We start from the raw sequence: 19,988 nt of genomic DNA, 5'->3' as shown, positions 1-19,988 counted from the left end.
TCTAGCTTGTATTTCCCCTATGATCATCAGCTAACTTCTATTATTTCCCAGCGTGGTGCATCTGTTGGCCTTAGCAATATAAAAGGGAACACTGCTCTCCATGAGGCTGTCCGAAGGAATCATGAGGGTTTAGTGAAACTTCTTTTAATGTATGGAGCTCAGGTCGACGTGAGGAACAAGCGTCAGTACAACCCACTGGACTTTGCTAAAGAAGTATGTATCTGGGAGCCATATAATATAACTTCACTATATGGTCATGGCACATTATCAATTTACAATTTTTTATAATTTTTTTTTTTAATAATACAGAATAGTAAAATCTGTCAACTTCTGCGTGCATCCAACCACATGATGACTGATAGTGGGGAGGCTACATCTGAGGAGCATCCTGGGCAGATCTGGAAAAAATGTGAGTGTGTTTTAATCCATGAAATTCTGTAGGGGCCATTATTATATAACCCTTGTCTGTTTTTAATGTCTTCATTGCTGCACATGTAACAATGATTTATTGTTTTTTCATTATCTTTATGAATGTGATTATTACAAGACATTAAACATGGCTGAAATGTTACTTTTTTTCCCTACTTTCAGCAGCCACCTCCAGTCCAACCAGTTCAGGAGCTTCTCTGACTCAAGGAAAATCTGATGTTGTTTCATATAAGTGAGTTATAATGTTGGGTGGGTTAGTATAAATAGGGACTATTTACACAAGGTTACATTGAATATGCATATTATAGAGTAAGATTAAAAAGCTTATCCTATACACATCCTGCACTTTTTTTTTTTTTGCTGGTTTTATTGTTTAATAAGCATATCATTTATGGGAACCTGTCATGAGGATTTGGATCCACAGACTGTTCCAAATTTTTTTTTTATAGATTTTGGAGATTCATCCATACACAGAAAGATCTTTGACACGGGCTTTGAGTATAGCCTTCAAGACATGTGACATTATGGTATGTCACAAAGCTGTTAAGGATGTAATACTGTGGTATTACAGTGTGCAGAAGGTGTGATCAGGGTACCACGCTCTCCTAGTCCCCAGCTGGGAGAAACACAAAGGTAGAAAAAAGAGAAAAAAAAAAGATAATCCCTTTGTATTCCATATACCTTATATACTCGAGTATAAGCCTAGTTTTTTAGCACAAAAAAATGTGCTGAAAACACAAACTCGGCTTATACTCGAGTAAAAAATATATAGGTTTTACAAGGTTTTTGTGGTAAAATTAGGGGCCTCGGCTTATACTTGGGTCGGCTTATACTCGAGTATATACGGTAATCCATTGTATTGGAATATTTACTAAATATTTATATTATATCTTATTTAACCTGAGCATCTTATTAAAAAAATCCCCCAACAAATTGCGTAAAAACGCTGTTTTTCTGACTTTGTAATTGTACCAAGGAAAATTACAGCTCATGATTCGAAATAACCTAACATATCTTACTGTTGCCGTACAATAAACATCACAAAACTATTAATGAAATGATGCATGCCAAAATTATGAGGTTTTTTTTTTCCCTCATCCTCCCCTAAATTATAGGTATTCCAAATGGATACCACCAAAAATTGCAACTTGTTTTGCACAAAACACACCCTCAACCAATGGAATGCATGGGAAAATAGTTTTTCCTTTTTTTTTTTTTTTTTTTTTTTTTTTTACATTTATAACGTTAAAAATAGAATAGTGTTGCTTTGGCACAGGGCCTTTTTTCTGTTTGTATTATTTGTTTTTATATGAATGAAGACAACAGAAAGCGGCACTCACCCAAAAATCTTCTTTATTCAATTACTGCATAGGACAGGGAGGTGCAGCACAAGAAAGGCTTCGGCGACGGGCCGTTTCGCGCACTCCTGCGCTTCGTCTAGCCGGCTAGACGAAGCGCAGGAGTGCGCGAAACGGCCCGTCGCCGAAGCCTTTCTTGTGCTGCACCTCCCTGTCCTATGCAGTAATTGAATAAAGAAGATTTTTGGGTGAGTGCCGCTTTCTGTTGTCTTCATTCATATGTATTCACCTGGTTGAATAAGCTGTGCACCACCCGCACGTCTCGATCTAATCAAGCCCGGAAGTACTGCGCCTGTGCCTAGAAGTCATCCATTACTGATACTATTGGTCTGGCAGTGCCGACATCCCGCTGGGAGACTTGCCGGTCCCCGGCGCTTCTTTCCTTTTCATTGATTATTTGTTTTTAAGTTCCAAAAATATTTATGTGCTGCAGTCTCAGGATTTGTGCATTATCCCTAATGGAAATAAGAGAAGTGCCTACTCATTCTTACTCCCAATCCTAGCAGATGGCCTCATCCAAGAGAAATGCAGTAAATGTAAAAAGAAAACCCCTCCAAATCTGCTTTTATGGAGAATGACTGGATTTAGGTTTTACACATTATGTAACAAAAATCAGTGACATTAAGGTCATGCAAAACCTGTACTTAATATTAAAGAGGAAACAATCTGCTCTTATTTATTTTATTTTTTTTCCTGTACGTATCCTCATGTTAAGGAGACTCCTCTTCATGATCATACAAGGAGCAGTCCCTTCATTGTGACCAGGCTGCCCCTGCTGTTTTGAGAACATGGTTAACTTGGTGACCTCTGAAGCTGGTTTCTGGTGTGAGCGCCCTTCTTGGCAGCTCTGCATATATCATACTTTCCAAATCGGATTACCCGTATAAACTCGAGTATAAGCCGACTCAAGTATAAGCCTAGGCCCCTAATTTTACCACAAACCTGGGGAAAACCTATTGACTCGAGTATAAGCCGAGGGTGGGAAATGCAATGGTCACAGCCACCCCAGTATATAGCCTGCTTGACCCTGCCCCATAGTATATAGCCAGCACCTGCCCCCAGTATATAGCCTGCCAGCCCCCATTCCCCAGTATATATAGCCAACAGCGGGGGACGCCGGAAAGGTGAGTTTTGATAATTTTTTTTTGTAACTCGAGTATAAGCAGAGTTTGGGTTTTCAGCACATTTTTTTGTGCTGAAAAACTAGACTTATAATCTAGTATATAAAGTAATATATTATGCTGTATTGCACGGGATAGGGCCTAACTTCCTGATCAGTGGGGGTCCCGTTCCTGAGACCCCCCACAGATTGCAAAAATGAGGGGTCGGACCCCTCGTTTTCGCAATCTGTGCGGGTCTCAGTACGGAGACCCCCACTGAACTTGTCTTTGTGGGAAAACCCTTTTAAGAATGGAGTTGTTTAGACCTCCCAGTCTATTTTGGAAGGGTTTATTATTACCATGTAACACATTTTTACAAGATTTTATTTTCTCAGATTCTAATTTTTTTTTTTCTTTTTCTCCCAGATGCTTAAAGGAGAAGAAAATTAGACGAGATAAGAGTATGCCCAACTTTGATGAAGATTTAATCCATCAGGTTTGTATTTATTATTAAAAACCATATTTCACAATTTACACCAGATTAAGGTCCTGGGCTAGTGGGGGCTGTCCAGGTCATGTGTCATCTCTAAAAATCACTTGTAATATTACTGCACCAAACAGAATACATTTGGAGGTCTGCTCTTTAAAGGGGTATTCCCATTTAAGCAAATAAACATTATTGTTTGTATAATGAAAAGTTATACAATTTTCCAGTAGACTTTATGTATCAATTCCTCACGGTTTTCTAGATCTCTGCAGGTAATAGAAGCTTTCAACAGAATGACATCAAGCAGAGGACAGAAATCTGACCATGGTCACACAGGTGCGCGGCTCGTTATATAACATGGCTCTGATTCCTCTCTATGATACTAACGAGCCGTGCACCTGTGTGACCATGGTCAGATTTCTGATCACTGCAAGTAAACATAGAAGCTTTCTACAGAATGACCGCAAGCAGAGATCTAGAAAATCGTGAGGAGTTATACAGTTTTCCAATATACTTCCTGTATCAACTTTTCATTATACAAACAATACCATTTATTTGCCGAAATGAGAATACCCCTTTGATCTTGAAAAGGTTCATTGCATGCAACTTAACCCCTTCCCGACGCGCGCCGTACTAGTACGGCGCGCGCCCGGTGCATGGAGAGGGCTCGCGGGCCGAGCCCTCTCCATAGCCGGTAAGTCTTTGCTGCATATTGCAGCAAAGGCTTACCAGTAACACCCGCTATCAGCACATTGTAATGAATGAGGAGTAAAATCCCCATATACATGGAAGTCGTGATGCGCTAGTTGTTGAGCATCTGTCCCTCTGTTACGGTTTCATTCATAAATGTTTTTGTGCACTGTTGGACCTCATTCACCAGTCTGCATTATGGCAGCCGGGAGCATTGCATGTGGGCATGGTTTGGGGAGTGCACTTTTAATTAACCGCACTGTTTTGGAACTGTGCTTCTTTATGGAGAGCTGGCTCACTGCATACATCTGCTGCTGCATATACTCGCTGCTGTGGGAATGAGCATTACAGTGTTTAATTAGACAAGGCCAGAACAAATGATAACTATCAGTCTTCTGTGGAGTTTGATAAAGATGTATAACTACTCCATTCACTTGGATGGTATTTAACAGCAGTTTTTAGGGTGTCACTGTTTTGAGTGTAAGCCATTTGGATAAGCTCTTCTAGAGGAAAACAAAAACATCTGATTTATATGCTGCATAAGAAAAAAAGGATTTGGGTCTTCATTCATTCATTCATTCTCGTCTTTTTCAGCTCTCCATCAATAGACAGGATGATGGGAACCTAAAACCAGATGTTGTCCGGAGTTGTGCTGAATTCACAGAAGGTGTAAAAGACGAGTCAAAGTCTGCGCTAAAAGCTAAATATATTGTCCGGAGGCACAGCCTTGGTATTGCTTGTGTAACAGACACTGATGAGAACATAAGTGACATTAGTGAAACTGTGAATGAGTCTGATATCGGCTCTCCCCTCTCCGAAACCTGTGACCAGGAAATGGAAAGAGAAGCTTGCAACCAGGAGCTGTCTGACATGCTCTCCCGCAACGACGCATTTAATACCCAAAAGCTGGATGACCTGGACTGCTCTGGGGGCCCAGAATGCTGTTGTATAGCTTGCACGTTGGCCCTGGAGTCGTCTTGGTCTTTGGTTGATTCTTTCAGCCCAGTCTGCTGTGATGGCTCTGAACCAGAGGAACCCAGTGGTGTCAGCTCATAGCCAGAGCTTCTAGTCTGAAAACTATAGGGCTTAGCTGACATCAATGCTGCTGTGCATTGTGGGTGTCAGGACACCACTAATGTTGAACTCTCCTGCAATGTATGTAATCTTGTCCGCTTTACATGTGGACACATCCAATGAATGTTTCACTATGCCAAGCACTGGTATGAGTAGTCTATCTACATGTACACTCTGCCACGACACACAAAGCACAAGATCATTCAATTTAGGGAAGTATCAGAAAGTTCTTACTGTAGATGAACTTGGTGGGTGTGAAATAATGAATGACCTATACACTAATATGGCAAGTGTGCATTTAAAGGGAGCCTGTCACAATATTATTCACAAATACAGCTAGTGGTAGCTTTCCATAGAGCCATAGTAACTAACATCCTTCTCTATAATTTTTGGTGTCCAAGCCTGTCTAGTCAGTGGAGGTGGGCATGGCTTCCTCAGGCTGAATCCAGCAGCTCCTCCTTCTCTGTATGCAGCTGTAATGTCCTGTGACATCATCGCTGGTCCTTTAGCCTTCTAACATTAGAAAACTTTACACCAAGAATATCTCATGAAATCACAACAGCCTGCATAAAGAGGAGTAGAAGTCCATGAAGGTGTGCAGTGAATTTTTTTTGTGGTCAGACATATGCATGGGGTACAGTTTGCTAATTTTAAGAGACTAAAGGACCTCGCTCTAAAGATGCATAGATATCAGGCAAGTTTGACTCTGCTTTTGTGGGGATCTGAGGGAAATCATTTTTAGGGGTGTCAGTTACTAGGGCTCTATGGGAACCTTTCACTAGCTGTATTTGTGAAAAATGGGGTGATAGATTCTCTTTAACGACATCACCTCTAACATAATACCTTTGGTGCAGCTTCATTTGTCTGAGCCAAGTTGTAGATCAGTAACTCCTTTAAGATTAGAGTGTCAGGTTGCACCATATCATGTTTTCAGGACTGTAGCTTTGCTGAAAAGGATCAAGTAATATACAATAACCTCAGGAAGTGCTTCATTTTTAGTTCTCTTCTACCCGTTTAGTACTTTATGGCACTAAAGCATATCGATAGTGTCATATGAACATGACCAAAATGTTACAACCAGTTTTCCTTTTCTGCAACCAAATATTGTGAGTTGCCTATCCTAGTACATGTTACCCCCAACAATTAGTAATGGGTATGTCTTGTGTAACAAATTACTGTTTCTAAGGCTAGATGCATGCTTCTGTGCTAAGCCTACTACCAGTGCAGCAGAAATACAAACAGGTCCTCCTTTATAATCATTTCTTCTGAATCCACTTAGGCTCATAAAACAGTGATGCATGTATCCTTTAGGCAGAAATAACAGCAGACGAAAACGTCAACCTTATTCCTCAAGCTCTAACAAATTAATTGTAGTGAGTACATGGGTAGCTATTGGAAGATCACAACCCCCCCCCCCCCATCCTGCCATTTAAGTAAGAGCAAAGGTTGTGAAATTCAATATAGACTTTCAACTGAACCAACTCACTGGACCGCTGTTTGGACCTGTCATTTAAACAGGCACCAGTAGCAAGTTAAGTGATCAAACCCCCTGTTGTAAAACCAGCATAATTGTCTACATGGCACATAATCTGCAAATACAAGAAAAAATTTTTTCCCCCACTGTCTTATCTAAACAATAGTGGTGGATGGATGGTTGGTGTGTTTCGTGGTCATCTAACCTATAAAAAAAAAATTAACTTAACCCTTACCGTTGGCTTCAATCCATCATTGCTGCATGTGTTGTAGCAAAGGTTGCAGCATTGTGATATATGACATGTTTTAGGCTTTGGCTACATTGAGTTACCCTTGTGAAAACAGTCTTTGATGGCATTAACACCATTTGCCAGTGAAATAATCACTAACCATTTCCAAGCTTCATTTTCCCTGTTTCTGAAGACTGCATATCGGATATTTCACTCTGTTCAGACTGCATAAATCTAAGGTTACATTCACACCTGCACTTATGAGCACTCACAGCTGGCATACATCTATTTTTCTACATAATTTATGAATGCAAAGTTTTTTTCAATGTGCCTTTCACTAGTGCCAAATACCTAAGGCTCAACACAATAAAAAGGTTACAATAAAGTTTGTGTTATATGTTGCATAATAGGAGAAAAATCTGTGAAATCCTATAGTTTCTATGTTGATATGATACAACTTTCACTCTACAGTACGACTTTATTACAGGAACACCTAAACCTCATCCATTTCGGGAACACTGGAGGCCTTCCCCATTGTGCTCTCAGCAGTACAAATACCAAGACTACTGAAAACACTACAATCAAAGGGTTTTATAGATTGTTCCTTCATCATACAAACCTTCAAAATAAGCCTCACAGATTAACTCACTAATACAGCACAAAAAAGGTCTTTTAATTTTTGTTTCTGGAGAAAGCATTGACAATTGTCAGATATTGCTGCCCCCCCCAAACCCCTCATGTAGAAAATATTTTCATTACCTTAATCCAAATAACTTAGTTTTTAAGAAGGGTGTAATACTTGAGAAAGTAAGGGCTGTACCATCCGGTGCTGATGTAACAGTATACCTTAATCAGTCCTTACAGCAACTGAAAACCACACTATACCATTGCTCAATTAAAATGAAAAAAAATCATCGCATCCCTTGTAGAAGTGTTTCATTCAGTGCCATGGGTGCAGCATCTGTAATACGCTGGTGTCCCTTCAGTCGTCTTCATCATCAGAGTCCATCACCTTCCTTCTGTTAAACTGAGACATTTAATTGGTGTCAGAATGGCATGGAAGTGGTTTGAGTGGTGAAAAAATAATTGCAATTTATCAAACTTTTTAATGACATTCAAAGTTTTCCCCCAGAACACACTCACTGCTCCTGATATGCATGTAACCATTTAAATGAAACCTACCATCAAAAGCAAGCATGATAAATCAGGGCTGCACGCTCATTGTGGTAATCGTTTTATTTGTCTATGGCCTCCTTCCTCTTAAAACACAACTTTTAAAATTATGCAAATAAGCCCTAAGGTCTACCTTAGCCTATCTGTGACCTGCCTGTTACACTGTCTCCCACCCCCCCGCTTCTTCAGCACTTGTGCAGTGTGTACTTCCTGCTCATTGAACAAGTGCTGAAGGGGGAGGCTGAGACAGTGTAACAGTCTGTAAAGCCAGATCACAGAGGGTAAGGTAGCTCCTCAAGAAGGAAGGAGGTGCCTGGATCTATGCATGCATCATGCTGCATTTTATAATAAAGAAATTTTAGCAATAATTTTTTCTAGAAATCTTGCATCAGTTTTGAACTACAGACACTGAAGGCAGCTAAATATTGAAGTGAACCACAGGATCACATGATTTTTAGCAGTTTTCTGACTGCACTCATTCGTGGGCAAGCGGCTTTAGGCTGAGTGCTCTGGAGGGAATTCCTAGACTGATCCTTATTACTAAACTGACATGTTGACCTTAAAAAACTCAACTGTAATGCACAAAGTCTGGCATCCTAGGTAGAAAGACATTTCTTTGCAGTCTTAATAAAAATTCCCTGAAATGTCCATGTTAATCTTAAGATCCTGCCAGGTTGATTGCTCATGGACAGACAGGGCCACGTGACCCTCCATCTGCAGCCATTTTATGGTCAGAAATGTCTTAGTGATGAAGTAAAAGACATTGGGCTTCATTTTACACATCAAGAAACTGATGCAGAACTTTTAATAGATGTATATTGTTAATTATCTAATATAAGCGACCAACCCTATTAAGGTATGTTTATTGTTAGCAATCATATGTTATAGATACATGGAATATTGCATAACCACCATAGTTTATGCCACAATTTCTAGTTGCTAGTTACCACCTCTTCTTAAAAACTATTTATTCCCTTTATTGATTGTTCAGTCAGATAAAGATCTTACTTTCACGGTCGTCTTCTTTTCTGTCTGTTGACTGACTTTCTCCAAAATCTCTATTAGTCCTTGTTCAGAAAGCTAAGGAGAACAAGTAGTATGGAGTGTATTAGCGAGTTACAGGGCTACAGTAAACATAAGCTTCATTTTTAATATGTCACTTTACATTACAATTTGGAGTACTATTCAGTCCATAGGAGTGTCACAGGTAGGTTACACTACCTGCACAACTATGCCCAAGGAAAATACATTAAAGGATGATCACATGCAAAAAAAAACACCCACCTTGCCACCTAGCTGCCCAAATCTTGCCATTTGTATAAGGTAATTTTCCACAGCTTTGGCTTTTTCAGGCTTTACTAACGCCAAGTTATTCACTGTGTAATAGAAGAATAACAAATCAGAAATTGGATCTAATAAAGGCGCTTTCCAATAAAATGACATTGACCTCAAGGTAATAAATACCAAGTAAGAAAAGGTCTGACCACTGGGACCCCTACCAATCAGCTGAATCAAGCCACATCAACACTGTGCAACCCATTCTCTGTGTAGAGGCTAGCGCCTGGGGATAATGCATCTTAGCTCCTAATACCTATGCATTAGTCATTCATATCATTAAAGGGCGTTTCTGTCTTAAATAGTGATGCCAGGGAATGCATGACAAAATAGACAGCTCCATTCCTAGTGTAGTGGCTAAACAAAGTTGCTGCAGCTTAGCTCCCCATCTAATAAATAGGAGCTGATCTGCAGTAATCTGATCTGACCACTGCATTGGGTACAGAGCTGCTTCTTGTTAAATTCTCTGATTATTAGCCACTGAGAATCTTAGCTAATCTTTGGAAGGCTGGCTGTTGTAACCCAACCAATCAAATACAAATTTTGAGGATATGTTGCCAACACTTTTATCCCAGAAAACAGTAAGGCACAGTAAGACTTGGGGGAGATTTTCCCCTTTTCTGGCATAGAAGCACTGAAATATTCGTAATTTCTTGTGCACTGCAAGAATTTGCATTTACTCTTTCAGCTACACCATCTCCATGCCACATTGGCGTGAAGGGGTAGCAGCCGCTGGGGGATTGGGTGAGCATGGAGCGTTCCTGCGCAATTTAGATAGCTTGTACACATTCAATTGTTTGCTGGTGTGTACAAAAAACTATGCCAGGTTGGGCCTATTGTAGTTTTGGCCGCCAGCACAGCTGGCAGATATATCTGGAGGTCTAAGCCTCCTGTTGTATCTGCCATGGCTTCATCAGCACATGATAAATCTCTCCCTTCTAGTTTTATACTGCACTCAATTTAATAAATTGTCAATGCACTTTGAAAAAAAAAATTAAAAAAAACCAACTTATATTCTCACCCTATGGCGGCCCCGATGCGCAGCACGGCTTCCACCTGCAGGGCCCGGCCATGTCTTCTCCCGGCGCATAGTATGACGTCAGCAGCGGCCGCGTCATACTATGCGCCTGCTGGCCGGGAGAAAAGCATGACCGCGCCCTACAGGCTTTTACAGAAGAAAGAAGAAAGGCACAGAAGACAGAAGAGCTGCGCTGCGCATCGGGGCTGCCGGAGAGCGAGTATATAAGTTTACTTTTTTTAAAGGGGGCAGGCTGGGCACTACAGGGGGCTGGCAGGCTATATACTGGTGGGTCTGTGACCAATGCATTTCCCACCCTCGGCTTATACTCGAGTCAACAGGTTTTCCCCGTTTTTGGTGGAAAAATTAGGGGTCTCGGCTATTACTCAGGTCAGCTTATACTCAAGTATATACGGTATATTTATTATACAGTACAGACCAAAAGTATGGATACACCTCATTCAAATACCTTATATACTCGAGTATAAGCCTAGTTTTTCAACACAAAATTTGTGCTCAAAAACCCTAACTCGGCTTATACTCGAGTCAACTAAAAAAATAAAGTCAAAACTCACCTGACATCACCTGTAGGTCGTCTTCTGTCTGAGACGTCGGAAAGATGGGCGGGCTGGGCAGGCTGTATGCCGGGCGGGCTGGGCAGGCTGTATGCCGGGCGGGCTGGGCAGGCTGTATGCCGGGCGGGCTGGGCAGGCTGTATGCCGGGCGGGCTGGGCAGGCTGTATGCTACAGGGGCTGGGCAGGCTGTATGCTACAGGGGCTGGGCAGGCTGTATGCTACAGGGGCTGGGCAGGCTGTATGCTACAGGGGCTGGGCAGGCTGTATGCTACAGGGGCTGGGCAGGCTGTATGCTACAGGGGCTGGGCAGGCTGTATGCTACAGGGGCTGGGCAGGCTGTATGCTACAGGGGCTGGGCAGGCTGTATGCTACAGGGGCTGGGCAGGCTGTATGCTACAGGGGCTGGGCAGGCTGTATGCTACAGGGGCTGGGCAGGCTGTATGCTACAGGGGCTGGGCAGGCTGTATGCTACAGGGGCTGGGCAGGCTGTATGCTACAGGGGCTGGGCAGGCTGTATGCTACAGGGGCTGGGCAGGCTGTATGCTACAGGGGCTGGGCAGGCTGTATGCTACAGGGGCTGGCAGACTATATACTGGGAGGCCGTAATCAATGCATTTCCCACCCTCGGCTTATACTCGAGTCAAGAGGTAGTCACCACAAAAGGTTTTCACACCACAGGTGCCCTGTCAGGTTTATTGAGTGGGATTTCTTGCCTTATAAGGGCGATGCCACACATGGCATTTTTATTCAGTTTTTAAGCATGCATTATCAGTCGGTTAAAAAGCGCATGCATTTTAAAACTGCATCTGTTTTTGACCGTTTTTCCAAATTATCTTAATAGATAAATAGGTTGTAAGCAGCCAAACTGACTGATGGTTGGACCATTAGTTATGTTGTACAGAAGTCAGGTGGATAAACAGCTAATAGCCCTACTGAATAGACTGTTAGCTGCTTTTTTCAAGCCATAATACAAATTCTAAGAAAAACGAGTGGCCATCATTACTTTAAGAAATGAACGTTAGTCAGTCCTAAAAATTGGGAAAACTTTGAAAGTGTCACCAAGTGCAATTGCAAAATCCTTCAGGCCCCAGGAAAGGAAGACCAAGAGTCACCTCTGCTGTGGAGGATAAGTTCATCCGAGTCACCAGCCTCAGAAATTGCAGGGTAACAGCAGTTCAGATCAGAGACCAGGTCAATGTGACACAGAGTTCTAGCAGCAGACACATCGCTACAACATCTGGTCAGAGGAGACTGTGTGCAGCAGCCTTCATGGTAAAATAGCTGCTAGGAAATCACTGCTATGGACAGGCAACGAGCAGAATTGACTTGTTTGGCCTAAAGAACACAAGGAATGGACATTAGACCAGTGGAAATCTGTGCTATGGTCTGATGAGTCCAAATTTGAGATCTTTGGTTCCAACCACAGTGTCTTTGTGCGAAGCAGAAAAAGTGAACGAACAGACTCTACATGCCTGGTTCCCACTGTGAAGCATGGAGGAGGAGGTGTAATGGTGGGTGGGGGGGGGGGGGGGGGGGGGGGTTGGGGGGCTTTGTTGGTGACACTGTTGGGGATTTATTCAAAATTGAAGGTATACTGAACCAGCATGGTACCACAGCAACCATCACATCCGGTTTGCATTTAGTTTGGCCATCATTTATTTTTCCACAGGACAATCACCCCAAACATACCTTCAGGCTGTAATTTGAGAGAGTGATGGGGTGCTACGCCAGATGACCTGGCCTCCAGTCAAGCATCTCTCAGAACTTGTTTAAGACTCTTGGAAGTTCATTTCAGGTGATTACCTCTTCAAGAGAATGCCAAGAGTGTGCAAAGCAGTAATCGAAGCAAAAGGTGGATAAGTGTATAATTCCACATATGTTAATTCATATTTTTGATGCAATCAGTGTGAATCTACAATTTTAAAGTCATGAAAATACAAACAATTCTTTGAATGAGAAGGTGTGTCCGAACTGTTGGTCTGTAATGTACATGGCCTCCCATCTTCTAAAATAAACTATTATGATTACGCTTAGGAGGCTGAGGGCTCTGGTGGGTGTACCCTCAGTGCTGCAGGCACATCACTTGTTTATTTTAGAAAAAAAAAAAGAGGCCATGGATAACAAATATAAGAAGATTACCACAGTCACAGTACTTGGATCTACAAGTACAGCCCCCTGGTTTATCATGCTTAATTTTGATGGTAGATTTTTCTAGCCTTATAATATCCTAGAACATTGATGGCGAACCTTTTAGAGACCAAGTGCCCACACTACAACCAAAATCCACTTATTTACCATGAAGTGCCAACGTGGCATTTCAAGCAGTAACTTATTGTTACCTGTTCTTCAACATCATTCAATTGTATTGGATCTCCTAAGACCACCAATGCAGTTGAAAGAAGGTGGGCAAATTCAGACCATCATTGTAGCTTCTCTCCTTGAAGGGCTAATCCTCACGTCCCCGCACTTTTTTGTAAACTTTTATTACCCTAATTTTGTTATGCGGCTACTTGGGCATGGAGTAGCCGCATCTGAGGTTACACGAGGCGGCTACTCCACACCCCGGTAGCCACTTTACCCCTCCTACTCACCATGTTCGGCGCGCAGCTGCTCGTAGCTGCGCACCCTCGTCCGCCGATCCTGCCGTCTGCGCATGCGCAGAACAGCAGGCCCGCGCAGCCCCGGCTTCTGAGCAGTGACCGCGCAGGCGCGGGCCTGCTGTTCTGCGCATGCGCAGACGGCAGGATCGGCGGACGAGGGCGCGCAGCTACGAGCAGCTGCGCGCCGAACATGGTGAGTAGGAGGGGAAAAGAGGCTACCGGGGCGTGGAGTAGCCGCCTCGTGTAATCTCAGATGCGGCTACTCCACGCCCAAGTAGCCGCATAACAAAATTAGGGTAATAAAAGTTTACAAAAAAGGCTATCCTCACGTCCCATTGATTCACCTACCACCCGATCTACCTTTATAGGTAGATTTGTGGTGGTAGGTTTCCTTTAAGTGGCCTGAGACTGCAGAAAGATTTGGTGGATGTGGTCCTGTTTGGTGAAATTGGGGTGATGGCCTGAGTGCCCACATAAAGGGCTCCGAGTGCCACCTCTGGCACCCGTGCCATAGGTTCGCCACCACTGTCCTAGAAAGATAAGAGGACACATGCCTACATAAAGCAGACATTCTGTAACTGATTGTTATCGTGTTATTTGAGTTGTATGACTGTCTGGAAAGCAGATACATAAAGCAGACATTCTGTAACTGATTGTTATCGTGTTATTTGAGTTGTATGACTGTCTGGAAAGCAGAAAATTTGGGACTTTAAAAATTGAGAATTTTTCTAAATTGTATCCAAATTTCCATTTTTTCATAATTAAACAAAACATATCACCCAAAAACTATCGTGAAGTACATTGTTTTGTTTTCTGGTAACGCAATCTCAAAATCCCCTAGATATGTTAAAGCATTTCAAAATTCTAACCACTTATAGTGAGACAGGGCAGATTCTATAAAAGGCATCAAAGGCAAGGGGTTAATTTCTGCTAATACACTGATGTTCATTCAGTGTACATATGGCATATAAGAGCCAAAATGCAGTTCCAAAGTGGAGCGGATACTCACATCTAGCACGAGCAGCCTGGCTCAGGACTTGAGATAAGATGCTATTCCTCATCTCCTCTTCCCTGTAACAGAAACCTTTTCAGATGGGTGCCAATTATTTTCAAGCCTCCTAGTATCCCTCATTGTGGTTCAGTCTATTTAGGCTCATCTGCTATATCCAGCCCTCTGATTGCCTCAAGGTTATGTCCACCTCTACAAACACTCCTCTCCACCTCCCCCAAATGAACATGTAATGGAAAGTAATAATGTCTTTGTGGGCCCATGTCCACATAAAGGAATTCTAAGTCTAGAGACTGGTTTAAACGGCTATATTCCCTGCAGCACTTTACATGACATTGTTTCTCCACTACTGCTTATGTTATATCTAATAAACTGATATAAAATTCTAAAAAATAATGTCTTATCTTGTACTCTATAGATGACCCTACAAGGTACTAGAGCCTCCATTTAGTAGTACGTGCTTCCCAATAAACATATCCTTTACAGTATAGTAATGATTATATACATACATATTAAATTCAAACAACTCCTCCTTGGTGTGTGTGTTTGTTTGTAGTTTACTTGCTGCTGATTGATGGATAAGAAGTCATGTGCAGATTCACCAGAGGGAAGTAAACAACTACATGCTGCCTAAATAACCGCCCCAGCCATCTAGTGTTCGAAGAAAGAAGGCACAAACATTTACAGTGTCTTGTCATAAATAGGGCAAGGACAAAGTGCTGCTCATATGCCCCTTGTTTGTGGCCCCCGACATGTGTACATTCATGTGCAGTGAATTATTGGAGAGTGATAAGCTATTGCTTAAGGTCTGCAACAAGGAATATACTACCAGCTGGTGATGAGAGTTGTAGTAGCGCAAGGAGTCTCAAATAAAAAATTACCTTTGCTTGGCTTCTTGCTGGTTCTGCTCACCCCCAGCATCCTGGTGACCAAAAGAAGAAAGTTGTAAGAAACTTATACTAAGGAACAGAAAGATTTAAAGGGCTGGATCCAGAGGAGTATATAGACTGGAGGGGGGGGGGGGGATCCAGAGGAGTATATAGACTGGAGGGGGGGGGGGGGATCCAGAGGAGTATATAGACTGGAGGGGGGGGGGGGAATCCAGAGGAGTATATAGACTGGGGGGGGGAATCCAGAGGAGTATATAGACTGGAGGGGGGGGGGTGGAATCCAGAGGAGTATATAGACTGGAGGGGGGGGGTGGGTGGAATCCAGAGGAGTATATAGACTGGAGGGGGGGGGGGGGAATCCAGAGGAGTATACAGAAATACCAGGGCATGGTGGAATCCAGAGGAGTATATAGACTGGAGGGGGGGGGGATCCAGAGGAGTATATAGACTGGAGGGGGGGGGGGGAATCCAGAGGAGTATATAGACTGGAGGGGGGGGGGGGGGGAATCCAGAGGAGTATATAGACTGGAGGGGGGGGGGGGAATCCAGAGGAGTATATAGACTGGAGGGGGGGGGGGGGGGAATCCAGAGGAGTATATAGACTGGAGGGGGGGGGGTGGAATCCAGAGGAGTATATAGACTGGAGGGGGGGGGGTGGAATCCAGAGGAGTATATAGACTGGAGGGGGGGGGGTGGAATCCAGAGGAGTATATAGACTGGAGGGGGGGGGTGGAATCCAGAGGAGTATATAGACTGGAGGGGGGGGGGGTGGAATCCAGAGGAGTATATAGACTGGAGGGGGGGGGGGGGAATCCAGAGGAGTATATAGACTGGAGGGGGGGGGGGAATCCAGAGGAGTATATAGACTGGAGGGGGGGGGGTGGAATCCAGAGGAATATACAGACTGAAGGGGGGGTGGAATCCAAAAGGAGTATACAGACTGGAGGGGGGGGTGGGTGGAATCCAGAGGAGTATACAGACTGGAGGGGGTGGTGGACTCCAGAGGAGTATACAGACTGGAGGAGGGGGGGGTGGAATCCAGAGGAGTATACAGACTGGAGGGGGGGGGGTGGAATCCAGAGGAGTATACAGACTGGAGGGGGGGGGGTGGAATCCAGAGGAGTATACAGACTGGAGGGGGGGGGTGGAATCCAGAGGAGTATACAGACTGGAGGGGGGGGGGTGGAATCCAGAGGAGTATACAGACTGGAGGGGGGGGGGGGGGTGGAACCCAGTGGAGTATACAGACTAGTGGGGGGTACAGTCCCGTGGAGTATACAGACTAGTGGGGGGTACAGTCCCCTGGAGTATACAGACTAGTGGGGGGCACAGGCCTGTGGAATATACAGACTAGCGGGGGGCACAGGCCTGTGGAATATACAGACTAGTGGGGGGCACAGGCCCGTGGAGTATACAGACTAGCGGGGGGCAGAGGCCCGTGGAGTATACAGACTAGCGGGGGGCACAGGCCCGTGGAGTATACAGACTAGCGGGGGGCACAGGCCCGTGGAGTATACAGACTAGCGGGGGGCACAGGCCCGTGGAGTATACAGACTAGCGGGGGGCACAGGCCCGTGGAGTATACAGACTAGCGGGGGGCACAGGCCCGTGGAGTATACAGACTAGCGGGGGGCACAGGCCCGTGGAGTATACAGACTAGCGGGGGGCACAGGCCCGTGGAGTATACAGACTAGCGGGGGGCACAGGCCCGTGGAGTATACAGACTAGCGGGGGGCACAGGCCCGTGGAGTATACAGACTAGCGGGGGGCACAGGCACGTGGAGTATACAGACTAGTGGGGGACACAGGCCTGTGGAGTATACAGACTAGTGGGGGGCACAGGCCTGTGGAATATACAGACTAGCGGGGGGCACAGGCCTGTGGAATATACAGACTAGCGGGGGGCACAGGCCTGTGGAATATACAGACTAGTGGGGGGCACAGGCCTGTGGAGTATACAGACTAGTGGGGGGCACAGGCCCGTGGAGTATACAGACTAGTGGGGGACACAGGCCCGTGGAGTAAACAGACTAGTGGGGGGCACAGGCCTGTGGAATATACAGACTAGTGGGGGGCACAGGCCTGTGGAATATACAGACTAGCGGGAGGCACAGGCCTGTGGAATATACAGACTAGCGGGGGGCACAGGCCTGTGGAGTATACAGACTAGCGGGGGGCACAGGCCTGTGGAGTATACAGACTAGTGGGGGGTACAGTCCCGTGGAGTATACAGACTAGTGGGGGGTACAGTCCCCTGGAGTATACAGACTAGTGGGGGGTACAGGCCTGTGGAATATACAGACTAGCGGGGGGCACAGGCCTGTGGAATATACAGACTAGTGGGGGGCACAGGCCTGTGGAGTATACAGACTAGCGGGGGGCAGAGGCCCGTGGAGTATACAGACTAGCGGGGGGCACAGGCCTGTGGAGTATACAGACTAGCGGGGGGCACAGGCCCGTGGAGTATACAGACTAGCGGGGGGCACAGGCCCGTGGAGTATACAGACTAGCGGGGGGCACAGGCACGTGGAGTATACAGACTAGTGGGGGACACAGGCCTGTGGAGTATACAGACTAGTGGGGGGCACAGGCCCGTGGAGTATACAGACTAGCGGGGGGCACAGGCACGTGGAGTATACAGACTAGCGGGGGGCACAGGCACGTGGAGTATACAGACTAGCGGGGTGCACAGGCACGTGGAGTATACAGACTAGTGGGGGACACAGGCCTGTGGAGTATACAGACTAGTGGGGGGCACAGGCCTGTGGAGTATACAGACTAGTGGGGGGCACAGGCCTGTGGAATATACAGACTAGCGGGGGGCACAGGCCTGTGGAATATACAGACTAGCGGGGGGCACAGGCCTGTGGAGTATACAGACTAGTGGGGGGCACAGGCCCGTGGAGTATACAGACTAGTGGGGGACACAGGCCCGTGGAGTAAACAGACTAGTGGGGGGCACAGGCCTGTGGAATATACAGACTAGCGGGGGGCACAGGCCTGTGGAGTATACAGACTAGCGGGGGGCACAGGCCTGTGGAGTATACAGACTAGTGGGGGGTACAGTCCCGTGGAGTATACAGACTAGTGGGGGACACAGGCCTGTGGAGTATACAGACTAGTGGGGGGCACAGGCCTGTGGAGTATACAGAAATAGCTTTGGGAGCTCAGGCACATACATGTTGGCCGGTAGAGCGCAGATCTGTGGGTGCAGTGTACGGAGAGAGGGGCACATGTAGATGTGGAGAGTGAGGACCGTGGTGTACAGTGCACGGGTGTACTCGCACATGGCATAACACGCTGCCCCTCCCTATTCTGGCATCTCACCCCTTGCCTCCCCTGCAGCTCTGCCAGCCGCTGCTGCCGTATCGCTTCCAACTCAGGGTCCGCCATCGCCGCCCTCAGATCGCTTGACAAGCCTCCCACCCGTTACCGTCTGCGTGTTACGTCACCGCGTACGCTGACGTCACCGGTACTCTCAGAGCACACTAAAGCATCAGAATAGACATGACTAGTAGATTGGTAATGCCGGCTCTCTGTGATTCAGCAGCAGGACTCGATTCATGAGGCTGTTGCCATAGAAACGCATATTTATAGCTCTTGCTTCATGTTCTATGGAGAATTCCATAGTTTAACGAATTTTCCAAAAGTATCTGAAATTACATGAATTTAGTTATCAACTAAAAGCTACAGAATAAAATTTTACATGTACATTTTATTACATGTTAACATTTCTTTTTTATTTTCCAGGAGATTTAGAGGGGAGACAGAGGTGCTTGCATGCGGGCACGCTCCATTGTAGCATGCTTACCCCGTGTGCTGTTCTCATACCATTGACCCAGTGCCTCCCTGGCCAATCATAGCCATGGGTAGTTGCGAGGGGCATCAATGTGCCAGATTGGCTGTTCATTTGCCATTAAGGCATTGGGGTATATTTACTTACCCGTCCCGTTGACGACAACGCTGATTCGGAATGTCCGACGAGGATTCGGAGCTGCCGCGATTCACTAAGATTGTGCGTTCAATCTCCTGCATCTGTCGCTTCCCCCTCTGAGGTCCGCCAGAGTTCACCTTCTTCTTCCCGGTCTATGTGAGTGCTGATCTTGCGACCCAATTTGTTTTTAAATTCCGTCTAAATGAGTCGGGTTGTTCGACGTCCACGCCCCCCGATCTGTGTTCCATGCAAGCTTGCGCTGATGCGCCACAATCCGATCGCGTGTGCAGTGGCATAACTAGGAGAGGCAGGGCCCCATAGCAGATTTCTGCATGGGGCCCCCTTCCCTCTTAAAAAATGTATGCATACACATACGTTTATACAATGACACACTTTTATACACTTAAATAAAAACACATAACATTCTACACTCACTTTTATGTACTTGTTCACACATACATACGTATACACTCATATGCACACAGTAATGTACTCATATATACATTTATACACTAATTCATACAGTTTATATGCATCAAAGTTTCATACATACTATTTATATACATACATATAGCATACATACATAACATTCTTTTACATATGGTATACACC

At 45.1% G+C, this 19,988-nt stretch overlaps 2 protein-coding genes across 5 annotated transcripts in view; one reads left to right on the top strand and one right to left on the bottom strand.

The window, feature by feature from the left end:
- The window catches only part of ANKRD27 (ankyrin repeat domain 27), a 60,409-nt gene extending 52,995 nt beyond the window's left edge, over positions 1-7,414 (top strand). For 3 of the 4 annotated variants that reach the window (XM_072117219.1, XM_072117217.1, XM_072117218.1), the window contains exons 25-29: positions 52-213; positions 310-409; positions 592-661; positions 3,314-3,383; positions 4,659-7,414. In XM_072117219.1, the coding sequence (XP_071973320.1) occupies positions 52-213; positions 310-409; positions 592-661; positions 3,314-3,383; positions 4,659-5,120 (864 nt within the window). In that variant the 3' untranslated portion in view covers positions 5,121-7,414. The remainder of the gene's footprint in view (positions 1-51; positions 214-309; positions 410-591; positions 662-3,313; positions 3,384-4,658) is intronic. The other variant, XM_072117220.1, reaches the window with a different exon arrangement.
- Positions 7,415-7,493: 79 nt separating this feature from the next.
- Positions 7,494-18,958, bottom strand: PDCD5 (programmed cell death 5). Its single transcript, XM_072117223.1, has 6 exons — positions 18,770-18,958; positions 15,434-15,474; positions 14,553-14,614; positions 9,299-9,390; positions 9,023-9,094; positions 7,494-7,868 (listed from the first exon to the last, which is right to left on the bottom strand). The coding sequence occupies exons 1-6, from the start codon at positions 18,833-18,835 to the stop codon at positions 7,824-7,826; spliced, it is 378 nt and encodes a 125-aa protein (XP_071973324.1). The 5' UTR covers positions 18,836-18,958; the 3' UTR covers positions 7,494-7,823.
- Positions 18,959-19,988: the final 1,030 nt, after the last annotated feature.

This window comes from Engystomops pustulosus, chromosome 7 (genome assembly GCF_040894005.1).
Source record: "Engystomops pustulosus chromosome 7, aEngPut4.maternal, whole genome shotgun sequence".
Classification (NCBI taxonomy): Eukaryota; Metazoa; Chordata; class Amphibia; order Anura; family Leptodactylidae; genus Engystomops; species Engystomops pustulosus.
Note: the sequence above shows the minus strand (reverse complement) of the source record. Positions and strands in the feature narration are given on the sequence as shown.